This window comes from Alternaria novae-zelandiae (genome assembly GCF_023758075.1).
Source record: "Alternaria novae-zelandiae strain BMP 2774 chromosome Unknown scaffold_2, whole genome shotgun sequence".
Taxonomy (NCBI): domain Eukaryota; kingdom Fungi; phylum Ascomycota; class Dothideomycetes; order Pleosporales; family Pleosporaceae; genus Alternaria; species Alternaria novae-zelandiae.
The window spans coordinates 620,508-632,977 of record NW_026056962.1 but is presented as its reverse complement, the minus strand read 5'-3'; the positions used below and the strand labels follow the sequence as shown (position 1 = coordinate 632,977).

Here is a 12,470-nt window from a genome sequence, read left to right as displayed (position 1 = left end):
TCTAGATGGCGACCCCAAGGCTTAGGGAACGCTACGAGCTATTAGCTCTCACAACAATTGAACGATCTCCCATGCCGTCCAGTCAGGATAGCCTTGTGTTAGCGCTATCAGCCATGGTGGTGGTGAATAGCACATCAGGTGTTCTTTCCCCGCATTTGTGAGCCGTAACCTGACGGCGATCATATGCGTCTGTCCGAGAACCGCGGATAACAATTGTGAAAAGAAGGACGTCGAGAGGTACAATCTAGAACGCATGTTCCGCGCAGCTTTTAAATTTTGAGCTGGTGGTGGTGATGTTAGCAAACACTTCATTCGTAGAGCACAAAAGATGAGAGAGATTGTGAAAGAGTGTAATGAGGTATCTTGGAATTTCCGAAAGCCTACTTTCGGATACTTGAACCCTGCAGCCCACTAACACTGCGCATTCGGAACCATGGATCGATGCACGGTAACCGCAAGAGTCGATGGCATGTGCAGGCTAAGGCACTAGGACGCAAAGTCCCGGCTTGCTGGGGCGAAACTTCATGAAAAAGGAAAGCTACCCTCGATCACATCCTTATATGGCTGCCTTCTTCAGAAATACGAGATTATAACCGAGTTTTCGCCGTACGACGGTGCCAAGCATCGCATCTTAGAAGAGCCGATCAAGACCCATGTCAAGTATGTTTTGGAACTCGACGCGACGCTTGCCAGCGATACTACGCTTTTTGGGCTTGGCGTCCGCCGCGATGTAGTGCTCGATGATGTTGACGGTAGCGCCCAACGTATGGAAGGGTGCAAGATTGTCGAGCATGAGGTTAGCGCTCTCGTCGTCTTGAATGGAGTCGTGCCTTAGGAGCGCAACGTTAGTGATTGACCGAAAGTAAATCGTACCTTGGGCTGACTTACCAATGAATGACGACCTCTCGCAAGTCTGGCGCCTTCAACAGGATCTCGAATACGAAATTGGAGCGCTGGCGAAGAAGGGCAGGGAAGATGGCCTCGATGGAGTCGGTAGTGTCGGCGCGGATCCAGGCTGAATCCCAAACGAAAGTTATATTAACCTTTCGAATGTTCTCCATAGGAGAAAAGGCAGCGTCGGTGATCTGGCTGAAAGCCTGAACATTGGTGTACGAAGTCAGCAAATGTTACACGTTAATTCACACAGGAAAATGACTTGCCTCTTCGAAGAAAGACGTGTGGGCGAAGCTACCAGTGGCGTCAATACGTAGAACAGCTACATCGTAGAACCAGTTCTTTGCCTCGTTGTTCAGCTGGCGGGAGGCCAGCAGGAGCTGGACCGGCGGAGGACAGTGAGTGATGCGCATGAAGTTCGGTATGTGGCGCCACTTGTTATGGGGTCGGAATACGGGTGTTGGGGGAGGAGGAGGCTGAGCCGCAACGACTGTAGCAGCAGCATTGCCGCCGTCATCAGTCAGATCTTCGTCGCCCTCGCTATCGCCTTCGGCCTCTTCGTCATTGTGTAGCTGGGCACCCTCGGTCTCTTCGCCGTTGTCGCCCTCATCCTCGCTGTCACCCTCACCGGCATGTCCTTGTCCAGGTTCTTCCGCTGCCATCCCGTCTTCGGAGTGGTGGTCGGGGTCAACTTGAGCCGTAGCTTGGGCTGGAACGTGGACGCTAGCAGTTGCCGACTGGGTATCGTGCGCGCCGGCGACAGCTCCTTCTACCTCATCGTCCTCATCTTCGCCGTCCAAGTCAGACTCAGACTCATCTTCAGCTTCATCCTCATCATTGCCATCTTCCTGCTCTGCTCCTTCGTCCTCATTTCCATCTTCGTCTTCGTCCTCGTCCTCGTCCTCGTTTTCGCTGTCCTCCGCGGCATCTTCGTTCTCTTCTTGATCATCCTCCTCACTGTTGTGGTCGCTTACAGCACTCTCGTCATCGTAATCATCGTAGTCGTTGGCGTATACGACGCGCGGGGTGGGACCGTTGGGGTTGTCAATGGCGTCTTGGGCAACGAGTTCCTTGACCTCTTTCTTCTCGAACCAGTAGCGGAGCAGCTTCTTAGGCTTGACGTCGCGCGCGGCCACATGCTCGAATATGGAGTGTCGCACCTCGAGTGGGAGGTCCATGAAGGCGGGTGCAGCCTTGTCGTTGGTCATGGCGGGCAGTTGGTCGCGCGTGAGTTTTGTAGAATGAGCTGCACAGGGAGGTGTAAGGTAGAGAGACTTGCGAGCGGGATTGGCAGCAAGCTAGAGAGAGAATACGGGCGAGATCAGGGTTCAAGTAAAGTTGGTGCCGCAGTTGCCTGCAGTGGGCTGCGCGGGGCTTGCAGGCGTTTGTGTAGCCAGAAACGCTGGAACGCGGAGCAGGACCAGAAGTGAAGGAGCGGACGAGAGCCACTGAGGGGCACGCCCAAGCGTCGAGAGGTCCATCATGACCAACAGGGCGCTCAGGTCTGGATGCGTCGTTTCGCAGTCGCTGGTAGCTATAGAGTCGCAGTTGACCCACCGTCGCGCCTTCCCCACGGAGCTTGACGCGCTACGTCAGCCCCTTGCCTGATTAGCTGCAGCTATCGCCTAAGGCTTGCTAAAGCTACAGTCTTTTAATATTACGTAAGATAGTACTTATTAGTTAAGAATATATTTTAGTAAATTTTACTTTTAGCTATTTAGCTATAACTTATACTTAAAAAAACTTAATCTTTTTTACTACTTTTTATTCTAAACTATACTAGTATAAACTACTATAATACTACTATAAGCTAAAATAAAAAATACTAAAAGTTTTATTATATAGTAAATAAATATAAAAATATAAGTAAGCTTTTTAATATATAGCTAAAATTTTACTAATATTAATAAAAGTAATACTTATAGTTTTTATAGTACTTAGTAAAGTAGTAATTTACTTAACTATAAACTATAATAAAATAAATAGTTATTTACTTATATTTAAGCTACTTATAACTATTAAGCTACTATAGTAAAATATAATAAAATTACTTATATACTAAGCTTTTAAATACTACTACTTACTACTTAAAATACTATTATAATATAAAAAACTATTTTTAAATAAATAAATATAAAGCTTTAATATACTAAGTTAAAAAAAAAATAAGTAAGTTTTTTATAAGTTATAAAATATACTTTAATATATAGTATAAGAATTAGCTTTATATAATTAGTAGGAGATTAATATAATTATTCTAAGCTAAGAGCTCTGCAAAACCTTTTGCTAGGAGTCTTGCGACTCCCGGCTAGCTTCCACTCTATTAGACTCAATGAACGTCATCCTTTCCATCGCGTGCCACAAGACTTCAGCATTCCCAAAACCTTTACATGGCAGCGCAAGCCCACAGCAACCAGGCAGCATGACTTTAATACATGGACACACTCATACGCTCGTAGTGCATCGATTCACCCTTTCCAAGGCTGTGTCATGCTATATGCAGTTCCCAGGCTGCCCATACGCTCTTTCCGAGCTGCTGACACCACGCTCATCACGAAGGAGCACGTCCGCCGACGCCTACTACCCGACATGAACAGGACATAGGCTGTAGAGGATGCAGCCACACTCGAAGGACAATACTTCTCCTTCAGCACTTGTATTAGCCGTTCCAACTATTGTTGCAGCATGCCCATCCCGCGGACGATGTTTGGGTACCTGGCCTATCGATGCATGTAGTAGAGGCCGCAAGATCAAGGCACTGGCCGCTTCTCCAACGAGGAGACTCGAGACTTCTCTGACTACCACGTGTAGGAGTCGGCCTTGCTGTCTTTGGAGTAGGATCGTCGTCAGGTTCAGCATGTTCCACCTTCTTCCATCTACAACCACAGTAAACATCAACACACCATGAAGCAGCAGCACCTCACTGCTGCTGCCCGTCTACAAGCTACGTGCATGAGTATATAATCCCGTCCTCGGGTCTCCATCCTCCATTTCTCTCTCACATCACAACCAGCCCAGCAACTCTACCATCAACTCTTCTACCCAGCTCATCCATCCGTCATCCATACCTGAGCCCACCCCATCAACGCATCCCACCGGTAGAGCTTGGTTCCTCCAACCACACCCCACGCCATGCGTCTCACCACCAGCGTCATCGCTGGCTTCATCGCCTTCGGTGCCGCTACGCCTGCCGGCCTGGCAGTCAAGCCAAGTTCCATTGAGGACCCTGTCGATGCTGTTCCAGCCCAGCACACTCCCGTCGTCGACGGGAACTGGCACATTGGCTGCGACAAGAACAACTACTGCTCCTACTACCAGGGAGGCGACATGGCTGTTGGCAACGACAACTCAGTATCCCCTCGTACCATTGCTCTGTCGGAAACCTCATGCAAACAGTGCTCAGTTAAGGAACCTTGCGACGTAAGTCTTCCTCATGTTCTCTTCTTTCGGAATAGGATGATCTTTGCTGACCTTCTGGCTGGTAGTATTGCAAGCCTTATGAATACAAATGTCGGGACTGCGACCATTACCAATGTTTCGACGCTTTTCTGAATACGCGTAGCTGCTTCGACGTCCAGCCCGAGCTCAGCGATGCCATCCGCAATCACACAGTCACAGCCACCATCCTCAAGACCACCATCAGCACCTCTGTCGTAACTGTGACCGCCATGCCTACTTCTGAGGCATCAATCTCCGACATCACCACTACCATCACGCTTGCTCGTACAGCCCTACCCCCGACGCACACTAGTCTGGCCCCTCGCGATGAGCTAGCCTCCAACGATGGCGACAACCAGTCACCTACTCGTCGCACTGCCTTCAAGCAGTCGGAATGCTTCCCTTGCAACGACCAAACTTGCCCAGTACGTTAATTCGTCCCAGGTTTCCTGCCTGTACTCAGCTTGCTAACTTATCTTTTCTCAGGAATGCCACGCCGACTGCGCAGAGTGCGACAAGTACCTTTGCAACAACTTAGCCACTCACATGACGGTGTGCATGAGCGTCCGTTCCAAATGGCAGCCCCCGGGCTTCAACGTCTCTGCCTCCGGACCCAGCGAGACCACAACTACCACCGAGACAGTGGTCATTTCGACCGTCGTTGGCCCCACGTCCTCGCCAGTCGTCACCGTCACCGTGTCCGCCCCTGTTACCAGTACCACTACTGTTGTCGTAGCTCCTCAGAGCTCCCCATGCACTACGACCACTACTTCGATACCTGTAGTAACCAGTACTGTGACAGTGGTTACTCAGCGTCCACAGACCAAAACCGTGACAGTTATTTCTCAGCGTCCACAGACAAGCACTGTGACAGTTGTTGCTCAGCGTCCACAGATCACCACTGTCGTCGTGACAGCTCCTCAGGTTCAGACCACCACTGTCGTCATGACAGCTCCTCGGGTTCAGACTACCACTGTCGTCGTGGCAGCCCCTCAGATTCAGATTAATACCGTCACTGTGGAGAAGCCGGCTTCCACCGTAATCTACCAGCAACCAGGCACCACATCCATTGTCACCGTACAGAACCCAGCTTCTACTGTCGTCTACCAGCAGCCAGGCACAACTTCCATTGTCACCTATCACTACCATGATCCAGCGTCCACCATCATGCTCCAGCCACCAACTGTTACTGCTTCGCGCTCACCACACGTGCTCGAGATTCCCGTCACTGTAATCACGACCGCGACCCACACCGTAGCCAGATCAGTTCGTGCCAACCAAACCCCTGCGCCTATGTCTCCCCGCGATACCATTATCGCCAAGCCGATGTGCGACTCTTGCGACGGTAACGCGGAATGCGATGTAAGTTGAAGCACCAGTCCGTCGCGTGCTCATAGAACTTCTGACTGACTTCCGCTACAAACAGGGGTGCGATTTCGCTTGCGACGAAGACCAAGGCTGTGAGCACTTCCTGTGCAAAGACCCTCTCAGCGAAGCGGAGATCTGCATAAGCCTCCTAGAGGACGCCGAGGCGTCCAAAGCATACGACACGTCCATGGCTTCCGGCGATTTCCTTGGCTCCGCCGCGATGCTTCTGGTGCTCGCTGGCGATGACGCCCCTACTTCCAACACAACGACTACCCATTTGCAGCCGGCGATCTCCAACGGAACCCGGCCAGACTTTTCCTTTGCCGATGAGGATTGCTATCTGTGCGAGTCCGGTGATGAGTCTTGCAACGTAAGTCACTGCCTTGCCCACCCACCCCCTGCAATGTTGCATCATCTTCATTGGTATGGTTCGTCGACTAACTCCTCCCAGATGTGCGACTGGCAGTTCACCTGCGGCATCAAGAAGAAGTGCTTCCACAACGGCGCGCGCGAGGTTGTCGAGTTGTGCTTCGAGAAAGGCGAGAAGTGCCGTCCTTGAACCGATTCCGCCGGGCATTTCTCTTCGTGCCGACTGAAGCGAGCCATCCTGCGATGCCACGAACCGATGAGGTAGCTGGATTGTCGCTTTTGGCTCTGCTGTCTTTTTGCACGCTTCGTTGGTCGCGTCGCTCCGTTTCACGCTAGTGTGAGCTTGCGCTGGCTTCTGCCATGTTCTTTCTACCGTTGTTTCTCTTCCCCTTTGTTGCTCCGCGTTAGTAGTTTGTAGCTTCTTCTGAATACATTACATCTCCTTAATTTCTGAGATACTTGCTTCCTTGTTGATGTATGCTCACCGATCGCATGTTCTCACTACTTGCTTCGCAACTTGCCGATGGAGTCCGCGATGGTCAGTCGTTCTCAAAGAGGCCGCTCACTCAACTCATGATTGCTTCAGTGACACTGTCCTGCATTGGAAGCGTGCATGCAATTGACCGATACACTTACAATCGGCACTGGGTGACATAAGACCTGGTAGGATGCCTGTCATGAAAGCTCCCAGGACGCATACAAACCGGACATACGACACCAGTGTACATCCTTTGTTCTCATTTTATGTAATGCATGCCCTTTTCCTAAGTCGAAACTTCATCTAGTCAAGGGGATTGTAGAGCCATCTCACTCAACCCCAGACCAAGTCAATTCTCTCGCCCTTGACTTTCGAATTGAACCACTCATAGATCTCGACATCGTTCTGTACTACACTTGCACCATCAAGAACCCCACTTCTACCTAGCCTCTCCGTCGCGAATTGTAACTCCATGGTTGCCAAGTTTCTGGCGATGCACGCTCTGCTCCCTGCGCCGAATGCGAACCAGTATTTCGACATAGCTTCTGTTGGGCTCAGCCATCTTTCAGGCCGGAAGCTCCTTGGTGAGGGAAAGATGTCCGGGTTGAAGTGCAGCTCATATGCTGAGCAACCGACAATGGCACCAGCTGGGAAGTAGGTGTTTTTGAAAGTCCAACCTCCTGCAGGGACCGTATGAGGTAAGCGCGTAGGATTTGCCATGCTAATTCGGAGGCCTTCTTTGACAATAGCGTTGAGATAGGGTAGCGCTTGAACGTCCTGCGCATCTGGACCAAGGGCAATGTTGTTGTTAACCTCATCCTTTAGTCTTTCGTACATGTCTGGGTACAACGCCAAATTGCGCATGATCGTTGCCAAGTTCATCCCCGTAGAATCTGTCCCAGCGAAGATGAGGTCTTTGCACTGTGCCTTGACTTCGGAGTCGCTGAGCCCCGCAGCGAGTAGACGCCCGGGGTATGTTGTTGACTTCTCGGAGGTATTCGCTACCAGTGTGCCGATGAACTTATCAACAAGCATCATGCTATCATCAGTCTCTGGATCGGGCAACCATTTGGCAACGGCCCATTCCAGCCACGTGAAAGCGAGATTCGGGAGGTAGAAGAAGCGACCGACAGCGACAAACGCGTCCACGAATGCGCTCACGCTGAGTACTGGACCGCGTTCGCTGACCCCATCGTAATTCTCCCGGAACAGGTGCGTAGAAACTGCGTCCACAGCCAGGCTTCGCGTCAAGTTGAGCACGTTGACAGGCCGCTTTGTCATGGCTTCGTCCCTCAATCGCTCCACCATACGATCGACGCATCCCCAAATCGCTCTCTCATTTTCCCTCAATGCTTTTGTTGAGAACAGCGGGACCACAGCTTTCGCTCTTGGGCTCCTGTAGTCCGTATCGATAGTCGAGAAAATGGTCTTGTGGCCATCAATGTCGAAATTTGCATAGCACGCCGCTTTTGGAAAGCCTCCTTTCGATGCGTAGATTGCGGGTATAGCATCCGCGTCGCTTATATCGACTTCATTCGGTGAGACTCGGACATAGGGGCCATATTGTTCGTGGAGTTTGTGGATAGTGCTTGCTTCGTCTCCGATGTAGGCGTGGTAGTGAAGGAAAATGCTGGTCAGCTTAGGCAAAATAGGTCCAGGGATGTGGGAGAGAGGGTGAAAGTAGATGCGATATACTGATCGGATCAATACAAGCAGGAAAGGCGTGAAGAACAAGGCTGTTGTGGGATGAGCCGCTATCGCGCCAACAACGAGGCTTTGAAGCGCCATCGGAATTCTGAACAGATGAACGGCTACATTGACGCTCTGGCAGTCGTCGTGTCTTTTATGTGAGTCGTGGTTGGTTGAGTCACCGTAGCGTTAGTGGGGTGCTATCAACGGCGATCATGGAGATAAGCGTCATCCACTCCCACTTTGAACCTTCTCATTGAGATTGCAGAAACTAAGATGTATTATACATTGTTGCTCTAAATAATTACACGTAGTCTAAATTCCCCTCATTATTACTCATTTTCGTTCGCTTTGATGCTGCCGCCGTGCTCAACCCGCGAAACCCGCCAACGGCAAGCACATCAAACAATGTCCCCTCTTCTTCTACCTGACCATCTAACTCAAACCACTGGCCCTACCATCCTTGGTCGAAGGCGTCAACTCCACATCCGCAGTATAACCAGCCCCCTTACCCTTCTTCGACCTCCTCCACTGATGCACAGCGATGCAACTCAGTAGAGCCATTCCCGCATGTAAAAGGTTTAGTAACCCCTGGAATCCCACCTCAGCATATCCAAGGCTATCCCAATACGACTTGTTGTAGGTATTGCTCTCATCGTTGTAGATGATGAGCGTGTGTAGAAAGCAGATGGCCCCATAAAGACACACCATGACCAAAGATACAGTGAGAGTAAGGATGGGATGAAACAAATTTGGTGCGGAGGCTGAAGAGGGTATAGCCACGAGGCTGAAGAGGGTGTAAATGGTATCTGGGATCATTGCGAATCCTGTGCGGAAGAACCAATCATTCCTGGATACAAAGTTAGTATGCGCTTATTCGATCGGCCTGGCTCTTGAAATGATCGTAAGTGGGAAGACCATGTGCTGTGACTTACGCATAGCTTTGCCAGCGGGGGTCGTTGTCGCGATCGTTAAATCCGTACTTGAAGGAAGCATTGTGGGAAATGATAATGATGATAAAGACAAAAAGAATAAATGCCTTGACGAGAAAGACATGGTGATGGAAGTGTTGAGGTCCTTGCCAAAGTGGACTTTTAGGACGAGTGAAAGATGCTAGGATGCCCATGTTTGGAGGTACTTTGGTAACGCGTAGGTGAAGCTGTGGAAGAATCTCGGGAGTGCAGTATATCAATATTTATGAAATGAGATGCGAGATTGAGTAAATTCGTTTTCACTATAAGCACCTCTACGTAGCAAGGCGCAAAAGAGAAAGTTTATCAACACACAGGTCGCCTTATCGTGGCGCGTACCTTCAACGCAGGTCCCGTATCTGTGCACTTGACGTCTCAGCCTGATGATCACCCCACAATTCCTCGACTATTTCGAAGATCGACCCAAGGGCAAAATAGCTGGCTTTTGTTGGTTGGTGTCAAACACAGCCTACCATGCCAAGTTCGGGCTGTGTTGCCGGTCAAGCATAGGTACCGTAAGCGAGGCGCGCCACTAGAGGAAGACGTGTAAAACTAGCTCGTGTACGCAGTACAAAAGAATGACATAATCATCGAAACTACTTTCGCAAGGTGAAACTGAAACGGGGGATTATTCGTGATATTGTATGCTCGACTAGAGCAACAGCCTACGGGCCGATATGCGGCATTTCATGCAACATCTTGGCCTGGAAAACCCCATAGACGCCCACTCCAACACCACGGCATGGTGGTGACCGATCCAGTGATGATATGCAACGTTGACGGCATCCAGCTTGCCTCAAAGATGAGAAGTCTAGTTCTCAAGATGAACACCTAAACATGCGTTAGCTCGGAGATCAAACTCGCGATTGCACAAATGCTTACTATCAACATTGTTGTTGTAGATCATGTTGGTGTTGTTGTTCTTGAGGTAGCAGTTCTGGTCAAACCAAGTAACGGCAACACATCCTGTTGTAAAAGAACACACGTCCACACACTTGGTCATGGACTCGGTTGACTTGTAGGCAATGTCGCCACCATAGTAGTCCCAGTTGCACTGTGCAATGAACGGCTTCTGGTTCGCAGTGGTGTACCTGCACTTGTCATCGGTAGGGCAGTCGATGACGTCGGTGCATGTCGAGGAGCCAGGCGCGGGCTCTGCGATGGTCGGGCCCTTGAGCTGATTGCCGGTGGACACGTTGGTTCTGCAGGATGAGTTGGAAAGTTGTTGGCAATAGATGGACGTGTTAGAGACAAACTTACGCTGGCCGGGCAGTACCCTTGGGGTTGCCCAGAAGGTAGCAGAAACTTCCCTTCATGTTGAATGCGACGCAATCCTTGTGTCGAGAGCAAGCATCTGCGCAGTCGACGAATACATCGGCCTTTAAAGGTGTGAATAGTATTCTAGTCTTCCTCGGGATTCTAACGTACCTGGGCAGAGTCGATGATGGGGCCGTTGTAGTCGGTCGCACAGGTGAGCTGGAATACAGCACCGTTGGTGGATGTAGATACGCAACCGTTCCAGCGAGGGCATGTAGGTATAGCGGGGCAGTTTCGCATCTGGCGCGGAACCAGTGCAGAAAGTGCAGCCGTCGAAGCGATGAGTGTATAGTGCTGTGGCATGGTCAGTATAGCTCATGGAATCGCGCATGTAGCCCCGAAATCGCTGCTTGGATACAGATCTTGTATCGCGGCTTGTCCAGGAGATTGAAACTCTGATTTGAACGGAAAATGTGCGGCATGACTGCAGAACTGAACAACTGTGACTTACCATCTTGAAAGGTGGTGAGGGTTGGAAGGAATGGATGAGTGAGTATGAGCCGGAAGAGAAAAGGGTTGGATGAAGAGATATGGGCTACGGAGAAGCCTCAGACCGTATCTGTCTTGTGGTTGAAGCTAATAGTGATGCGGGCTTCGTGACGAAGAGTGTGGGGTATTTGGAACTGATACCATGGTCCGATGTCGCCTACAGCAAATGACAGGTCTTCGGATGTGAGCGATAACAACGACCAGACCCTGACATGTTCTTGTGATCGTAAAAGCTTATATTCTCCAATCAACGAACCTCGTGGGCCTCCACCACACCCCAGGCACATGAGCCTAGACGCGATGTATCCTTATAATTGCAACCGTGCAGCCAGCTGCACTCATATCTTCTCCACCGGCTCTCCAAGAATCCACGTGCCGTTGCCAGATAATGTACCTGGCCTGGTATAATCCAAAGTTCTCCCATCTCTTACATAAGCCCACCGGAAGTACTCGTTGATTCCACTATCAAGTGGCCTGCGCCACTCAAAAGAAGCTCCACCTAGCCCATCATCGTAGAACGCGCGGTCCCGCTCAACATCATTTACTAAGACACTTATGCCGTCAATTCCGACCGGGTGTGCTTCATACCGAAATGTCGCGACCAGCGCCTCGGTACCAAAATTGACGGTGGCGTCCGCTATCTTGGGAACCACGGAGTTGAACTTCGCATCAGCGCGAAGTGCAGCAGAAGTCTGCAAGACAGAGTCAAAGTCCCAGCGCGCTATTCCATTGACGAAAAGACCCAACAGAATGCCTTGGTACAGTAAAGACGGTCGTGTTTGCAAACTCGTGCCCGGCAGCAACAATATCGCGAGGATGTAGTGGTGGATCCTTAGATTTACGCCTGGGATAGTCAAGCAGACAATGATTCCAAGAATGAAAAGTCCATACAAGCCGAGGTAGCGGAGCAGGCGGCCTTCGAGCCAGAAGAAATATACTTGCCCTACAATGATGACCACCAGCACCAGAACGATGATTGCCAAGGCTAGCTTTGCCCCGGGTTGTTGTTCCAGATCGTGCGAGGTAAGTCGAGATATCGGTATCCAATCAAAAGTATAATTTGAAAGTGCGCCAATCCAGAAACTGGAAAGCCAGAAAAGTGCTTTCTCAAAATGAGCAGTCATCCCAAGTAATGACCTCTTCACGGTAGTGGAGTATATGACAACGGCCACGAACATTGCCGGTAAAAGTCGCTTCGCGAACATGGACAGATGATCCGGAAGAACAGTAGTGTTTCGGGAAGACGCTGACGGTGGGTCGGAAACAAAGCTCACGTGGGCAAAAATAAGGCTGAAGATCGCAAAGAAGATCTTGGGTGACGTGGTGAAGATAGCAAGCGCAGCAGTGACGAAGAGTGAAACAGGAAGCAAGGCTGACCGAGGGTCGGAAGCGGAGTGGAAGCTATCGTCATAGCCCACGGAAAAGGCAAGCGGAAAGTACGAATCGAAAGGCAAGGA

General features: G+C 50.3%; 4 protein-coding genes across 4 annotated transcripts; 1 reads left to right on the top strand and 3 right to left on the bottom strand.

The window, feature by feature from the left end:
• Nucleotides 1-631: 631 nt before the first annotated feature.
• On the bottom strand, nucleotides 632-2,102 carry J4E88_001252 (uncharacterized protein; the record flags this gene model as incomplete). The annotated part of the gene is made up of 3 exons (XM_049394922.1): nucleotides 632-830; nucleotides 889-1,097; nucleotides 1,146-2,102. The coding sequence occupies 3 exons, from the start codon at nucleotides 2,100-2,102 to the stop codon at nucleotides 632-634; spliced, it is 1,365 nt and encodes a 454-aa protein (XP_049258786.1).
• A 1,924-nt stretch (nucleotides 2,103-4,026) lies between these two features.
• Nucleotides 4,027-6,259, top strand: J4E88_001251 (uncharacterized protein; the record flags this gene model as incomplete). Its single annotated transcript, XM_049394921.1, has 5 exons — nucleotides 4,027-4,314; nucleotides 4,473-4,757; nucleotides 4,819-5,694; nucleotides 5,759-6,070; nucleotides 6,152-6,259. The coding sequence occupies 5 exons, from the start codon at nucleotides 4,027-4,029 to the stop codon at nucleotides 6,257-6,259; spliced, it is 1,869 nt and encodes a 622-aa protein (XP_049258785.1).
• A 621-nt stretch (nucleotides 6,260-6,880) lies between these two features.
• J4E88_001250 (uncharacterized protein) lies at nucleotides 6,881-7,855 on the bottom strand (the record flags this gene model as incomplete). The annotated part of the gene is made up of 1 exon (XM_049394920.1): nucleotides 6,881-7,855. The coding sequence occupies one exon, from the start codon at nucleotides 7,853-7,855 to the stop codon at nucleotides 6,881-6,883; it is 975 nt and encodes a 324-aa protein (XP_049258784.1).
• A 2,163-nt stretch (nucleotides 7,856-10,018) lies between these two features.
• On the bottom strand, nucleotides 10,019-10,978 carry J4E88_001249 (uncharacterized protein; the record flags this gene model as incomplete). The annotated part of the gene is made up of 5 exons (XM_049394919.1): nucleotides 10,019-10,038; nucleotides 10,090-10,409; nucleotides 10,468-10,541; nucleotides 10,636-10,818; nucleotides 10,976-10,978. The coding sequence occupies 5 exons, from the start codon at nucleotides 10,976-10,978 to the stop codon at nucleotides 10,019-10,021; spliced, it is 600 nt and encodes a 199-aa protein (XP_049258783.1).
• Nucleotides 10,979-12,470: the final 1,492 nt, after the last annotated feature.